At 54.8% G+C, this 6951-nt stretch overlaps 1 protein-coding gene across 1 annotated transcript in view; it reads right to left on the bottom strand.

Annotated features, from left to right (window-relative positions):
* Window positions 1–1047: 1047 nt before the first annotated feature.
* Window positions 1048–6951, bottom strand: part of PACRG (parkin coregulated) — a 403478-nt gene continuing 397574 nt past the window's right edge. Inside the window, exon 5 of the mRNA XM_054697962.1 lies at window positions 1048–1512. Within this exon, the coding sequence (XP_054553937.1) occupies window positions 1352–1512 (161 nt within the window). The 3' untranslated portion in view covers window positions 1048–1351. The remainder of the gene's footprint in view (window positions 1513–6951) is intronic.

The following is a 6951-nucleotide window of genomic DNA, read 5'->3' as shown; positions in this document are numbered from 1 at the left end:
GCGCAAGGACCGCGGAGGGCGGGTGTAAGGGATTGGCACCCCGGGGAGAAGCACCTGCTTTCACGCGCCATGTCCACTTTTAGCGCCATCTTTTCAAGGCATCACACAGGAAGGCCCATTTGTCCTGCCCAGCAGTGCGTCTCCCTTGATCCTATAAGAAGCTTCCGGAAGCTAGGTGGTGTTCCTCAGACGCTGCCCCGGTCATCCCGGCAGCTCAGCGATGACCCGGGTTCCCCTTAATGTTTGCCTTTTGGGACAGGTGTCTTCAATAATCAGCCAGGCAGGTGCCGGCTACCCTGACCAGCCTTCGTGCAGAGGCTGTGCTTCGCGGGAGGATGAAACGCTCTGGGCTCTGCGTCTCTGGCCAGGGCACGGACGAGCTCAGGGGTGCAGTTGGGGTTCCAGCGTGCTCAGGCTTTCTGGGCTGAGTTTTAGGCGCCCCCATGCCCAGAAGCCCTCGTCGGGCTGATTGCCTTTTGCTTTTCTCCGAGTGAGAAAGTGCACATCTTTTTTTCTTTTTCTTGTTGGTCTTAATACAGTGCCCAGCAGCACCTCAGCCCTACAGAGAGGGGTGGGCGAGCCCGTCCACCTCATGGGAGGAGGCAGAAGGATGGGTCGTCAGGTGCCTGGAGCTCATCTTCAAAAATGATGGAAAGCCCCACAAGCGGCCAGATGGCATTGTTGTTGACACGCTGGGGCCGCAGCAAGGCCCGTCCCGATGTGGAGGGTCAAGGACTCAACTAGCTGGTCTTTCAGTCATGTTCACCTAACCCTGCCCTGCCCACCCGCCCAGCGTAACCCGACAGCCCCGCTTCCCGACCTCGGCCCGCAGCGCTAGCCCCGTGCCTTGCGGCGCTTCCGGGGGCCAAAGGCCTCGCGCCGGGCCGGGGTGTGGAGCCCGCAGCTGCACGGAAGCCCCCGCTGCTCAGGACCGCGGCAGAGGTTTCTCTCCATGACAAACACCTATTAAGCAGTCGGCATAAACGCTTCTCTCACCACCTCTGACATCACCCTCGGGCAGGCAGACACAGAACAGCACTTGCTGAATTGCGTATGAAAATTATAGTTTTATTGTCTACACAACTGAAGGTTTAACTCAGACCCAGCTTCTGTAGGAGCTGGATAAAGGAGCGATTCTTCTCTTAGAACAAATAAGCACAGTACGCTATTGTAATCTAGGAAACAGGCACTATTTATGTATTGGGAAGCCTTGTTCTCAATAGGGCTAACAGTCCATGGCCCATGAGCCACTTTCAGCAGCTGGAGAGTCACAAACAAGGAGATGCTACAAGCAGCGGAGACAGACGATCAGAGACTAAGGGGGCCTCGCTCGACGCCCGGCAGCCCCCCGCTAGTTCAGCAAGCATGACTCGTAGGTGGGGACCATGTACTTGATGTTGATGAACGCGTCCTCCCCTCCGTAGCGCTCGAAGGCCTCCAGGGTCTCCTGGATCAGGTCGCCAATATTCTCCCGCTTCTGCTGGCTGTAGTCGATGCCGTCTCCCGAGTTAACTGGTTCATGCAAACACACAAAGAAGCCGGTTACTATCAGCTGTTCCCGAGACGCCCCACGCGGGCCTGTGTGCTGTGAGGGTGTGGGCCTGTCCCGTGAGTGCGGATCTGCAGCATCTTGGGAGGGTAATGGACATACAAACGGATGGCCACGTCCCTGTTGGAGCTGGCGAGAGCTGCTGTCCACTCTGGAGGTGACAGAGTGGGCGAGGGTTAGTCATGCCACAAGGCAGTTGGTGGGTCAGAGACCCCCCCCTCAGGCCCGGCGTTGCACAGAGTGTGCTTGGGACTGGACACCCTGACGGGGCACCTTCAGGACCCGCTGTCGGGGGTCGGGAGCCAGCCCAGGCCACGGAGGCAGAGCAGCAGCCCGCCGGGTCTCCACACCCGGGGCCAGGGAGCTCTCTGGCCCTGTCGCTTGGCCGTTTAGGCCCTGGAGGGTGCAGCACCAGGCCAGGGCAGGGCTGGGAGCAACGGCCTTTCCTGGGGTGGCTGCTCCTGCCTGGTCACCCGGCGTGTGGACGACAGCTGTCCCTTGTGGAGGGTTGTGCCCCTGCCAGTGTGAGAGAGTCCCCAGAACCGGGAGGGCTAGTCTGAGCCCTCACCCAGGCCAGGGGCTGCCTCAGGTTCCTGGGGTGGGACTTCCAGGCCTCGGTGGCCTGGGGTACCCTGCCTGAGGTACCCCACAAATGCCACCTCAACCATGCAGATAAGAAACACCCACTCCCACCTGCGGGGTGGGAGTCTGACTGAAGCAGGAGCCTTGGCCTCAATCCAGGAAATAAAACCCCGCGGTTTCCCTCTAATCACAGTCATCATGGCCCTCCTACTGCATTTGCCTGGGACTCCCAAGGCCGCCAGGTCCAGCCTCCGCGAGCCAGGCACCTCGGGGCCCGGCTCACAGTGACCAGCGCGGAGGGCCTGAGGGAGGCCGGGCCAGGGGGACAGAGGCGCAGAGGCCCAGGCAAGGGGAGCAGCTCAGCAGACCTTGCCAGAGGGGTGTGATTTAGTCACATTTCAAATGTTTAACTTGCTTGAAGGTGGACATAAGAAATGAGAAAAACGACGCTCTGAGTCTTTCCCTCCAGTTATCGGGGACAGGGTATCTCTGTCTTCTGTAGCCGAGAGAAGACAAGTTGCTATTCTGGTCATTTTCCAGGCGCGGGGACAGCAGGCAAAGTTTTCTGGAAGAGCGAGGGCAAGGCCGGCGAGGCCACTGTGACCACCAGGGCTGTTGCCTGCGCGCGGCGGGAGCCACGCTTTGCAGCAAAAGCTGGATTTCAGTTACAGTTTCAGAAAATCCAGCAACAGTTGGATATTTCGGGCAGTTAATGACTCCCAACCTCCAAGGACGGGCGTGAGAGAAGAAGCAGGGCCGGAGACTTCTGAACAAAGGATTCTCGCCATGTTACTTTTGAGCAAAAGATAAATCATAAAAACAGAAAAAGCCTTTATTTTGTAAAAATTTACTCAGCATTCTGGAAGAGAGGTAGCACAGATTGTCCTCGAGGGGAGGATGACGTGGTATAATCCACTTGGAGGAACTTTCCAGAATTCAGAGAGGAGGAGGTGGAACTCAGAGAGAAGGAGGACTGTGTGTTGATATTTGTTACAGGTGGGACAAAAGAGCCAAAGGGTCAGAAAAAGGGGCCGGGATTATGGGACCAGCCTGGGGCATGGTCTCTGCAGGATTGGTTCAGCTCCCCAGGATTCCGTCCAGGGGAGCAGCGCGGCCTACATCGCACAGGCCAGCGAACCCCCAGCACGCCCCCATCAGGCGCAAGGACATGCGGCTGGGAATGATGCTAAGTTCCACCAACCCTCCTCTGGTTCCTCTGGGACCGAGCTTCGTCAGTTAGTCACTAATAAACGGTGCCTGTGTTGGCGCATTAGTCAAAAGGTCAAGATCTGAACAGACCACGGATGGGCATATTTTCCCGATGGAGGCAGAGGGGTTTGGAAAGTCTTTGCACAATGGGAAGCTAACACACCCTGTTTTTTCCACCGCCTTCCAGAACACTATAAGGACAAGGAGCACGCTATTCCAATAATAACCCATTCTTACTTCTTAAAAGATATTTTACTGTAGGAGTTAGTAAACTATGTAGCTTTTTTGTTTTTTGACAGTGTATAAACCCCAATGATAAAAAGAGCAGAGCAGAACAGAAGCTGCTTATTCAGAAAATGAGTTGGAGTTGGGAATGTTTTGTGGCTGCAGAATGTGTATCCTTGGGGCGGAAAAAGGCTACACATGGAACAGATGCCTTATTTTTCAGGCTGCAGCGGTGATGGGGCCCAGATCAGTGTCTGACCCCACCAGGAGGCAGGTGACGACGTGGTCTCAACTCAACACTGCTGCGTGTCAGTGTCATGGAGCATCTGAACTTGAGATGACTAACTTGAGCTCCCTGTTTTTAGACACATATGATGTTGTTGGAAAATATGCTTATGAGAATAGGATGCTTAAAAAAACCAGCTGGTTATTTACAATTGTCAATTATGATTAGGAAGATGACATTTCGGTTTAGGGAGTGAGGAATCTATTTTATGTCCAGTCGCTGGAGAGCTACATTGATGGTGGAAAAGATATGTTTTATTTATAACCAAGCAAACAGCACAGAGCAGAGGTTTAAAGCAGACTTTGCATTTCTAAAGGGATAATGTGCAAGCAGAGGACGACATGGATTTCCTTTCTCCTCCTGGAGACTCCCTCCTGCAGCAGACATGTCCCTGCTGCTGGGAAGCTGCTCCTGGGCAAGTGAGTTTAAATGCATCGTTGTACTGCTTGTTGATGTGGGAGGGGTCTCTTCAAGCATCCATATGCTCTACTTCTAGCTAAGCCTCTGTAGAACTGTCCCCGTCTGGATGCTTCCGCTTCTAGACGCCATTTTGGTCAGGATGCATGTCCAACATGACCTCCCTTTGCGGTGGCCCCAGGGACACGTGGTGTTCAGGAGCTGAGGCCCTGCCTGGGAGTTGGCTGTGACCAGGCACCAGACTGGGACACACATTTCGCCCCTGGAATTGCGAGGGGTTGAGACAAGCCGGCACATGGCATCTGAGAGACATGAAGAGCAGCAGCCGAGGGCGTGGCGGTGGACGGGCAGGCCAGGTCAACACGGATGTTTCTGAATCCAGTGCCTTCTGGTAGAGTCTTAAATAGACAGATGTCCTTAAGCAACGCACAACGAGCGATTTAAGAACGGAAGGACTCTGTTGGGCGTCCGCGAGAGGAAACAAGATGCTCGGTCCAACTGCACGAGGCATCACGTTCTGCCGAGTTGATGAAACCTCCCTGCACCGCTGTGACGACTTGGGGAGTAAGCGGGCATGATTTCAGGGGGAGGCCTCTGTTAGTGCTGAGATCTCTAGAGGAACAGAGGCGGTCCCTGGGGGCGAGCATCTGCCCCCCTCCACCTGCTGCCCCAAAACTACCCCTGAATTGGTGTTTGTAGAGGCTGAGGAGTCAATATTTTTAAAATCATTTTTCTTAAATTAAGGTACCCTTGGGGTGTAGCGCTGTGTGTAATTTAGGGCTTAGGTTTGAGCCTCTTCAGGTCTGTGTCACCACACTCACCACCGATACACCCATAGCCTCCGCCCCAGTCCAGGGCGCGTCTCCCCTTCACCCCCAAACTCCCCTTTGGGAGCCTCAGTCCTGCAGTTGGATCCTGAGGGGTTGATTTGGTTTAGTTCTGTCTGTCCCTCTGCCTTTTCCCTTTATATCCCACATATGAGTGAAATTACAGTGTTTTCTTTCTGACTCACTTTGCTGAGCATGGTCCCTTCCAATTCCATCCACGTTGTCACAAATAGCAAGACTCCATCTTCCCTGCGGCCGTGGGCCACTCCGTTGTGCCAACCACAGACCGGTGCACGCGGCCTGGGCGCTCAGGCCGCCCCAGCAACCTGGCACTGTGCAGCGTGCACATGAGCACGGGGGCAGCCGAATGAAGGGTTTTGTATTCTCTGGGCAGGCCCTGAGAGTGGAATTGCTGGGCCATCTGGCAGATCTATTTTTAGAAACCTCCACACTGTTTTTCCATGGGGGCTTGGCCAGCCTACACCCCACTCCGGGCACCCAAGCCCTTCTCTGCACATCCTTGCCAGCTCTGGTTTCTGGTCTTTTCAATGTGGACCCGTCCCACGCATGTGTGGGGGAGTCCCATACCAACTTCACTCCCCTGTGAGAAGTGGGGGGCCACTTGGAGAAAATGCTAACTTGGGAAACCTGAATACGTCTCCTGAGTGAGTGAGGAAGCCATGGGCAGGGACCCACATGGAGCCCCAGTGTTGTCTTGGACGCCCCTCACACTGACGGTCACGTCTGAAGCTCCAGTTCCGTGATGCCAGGGGCACCTCTGAAGTGTCCAGCAGCACTTTTAAGTAATTGCAGGAACCAGCAAGTATCTCAAATAAAAAGATGATTAACCTGACAGAGCCAGTCACCATAGCCTGTGGCAGCACACACAGGGAGCCGGGCAGCCAGTGTCCATGAGCCTCAGGCTGATACAGACACCGCCGTGGCCCACAGCTGTGACAGCAACTGCTGCAGGGTCAGGCCTGGCTGCACCCGCCTAGGCTGCTGCCCTCTCTGGCCCAGTGGGGGAGGGTGTGATGTGCTGCGGGCATGGCCTCCGTGCCTCTGGGTGTCTGAGTGGAAACCGGGGCCAAGCCCAGTCCACAGCCCGCCTGGCCTTCGCCTCCACCATCCCCCAGCGGCTTGCAGCGAGCTGCATCTTCCCCGTGGCCGGGTGAGAAGACTGGCACGCCAGGGAGGCCAGGGAGCATCCCTGAGGCAGCACGCAGTGGAAGTCAAGACAGACAGGTGCCAAGAGCAGAACCACACTTTTCCTTTCTGGATCAGAAATGGCTTTTTTTTTGTTTTGTTTTGTTTCTCAAGAGTGTCAAAGCCCAACCTGTCAGCACCTGCAGCAGGTGGCATCAGCCTCTGCCAGGGCCCACTCCTTCTCCTGGCGGGCAGTGACGTATCGCCAGCAGAGAAGGGAGCCCCGCGGTCGGGACTCAGGCCCTGACAGGTGTGGCTGGGCCTGCTGCAAGGTGACTTCATGAGACACCTCCCGTGAGGTAGACCCTCACAGATTTCCTGTTGGATGAGTCTGAACGACTTTTCTCTTTGGATTTAGAGGTTGAGAGGACTGGGCAGTCACCAGATTGAGGTGACCCAAAGTCTAACTCCTGTGCACTCAGTGGCATGAGTGGAAAGGCCCTTTTTGGTGGAGTGGAACAAATATTTTTCAAAAGGGATTTGTTTAAAAGATCCCAGGTCATTAAAACGGTAACTCAAAATGTTCATGAGTTTAGACATCGCTGTTTTGAGATTTTTCTTTTTCATCTGAATTAACAAAGGGAGAAAAGAGACACAGATGCATCTTATCTTTTAAGATATTTTCAATTCCAAGACCTAGATTAAAACCT

The sequence above is a fragment of the Talpa occidentalis genome, unplaced genomic scaffold, assembly GCF_014898055.3.
Source record: "Talpa occidentalis isolate TD23 unplaced genomic scaffold, MPIMG_talOcc4v2.1 talOcc4.2, whole genome shotgun sequence".
In the NCBI taxonomy this organism is placed as follows: Eukaryota; Metazoa; Chordata; class Mammalia; order Eulipotyphla; family Talpidae; genus Talpa; species Talpa occidentalis.
This window is presented reverse-complemented; position numbering and strand designations above follow the sequence as displayed.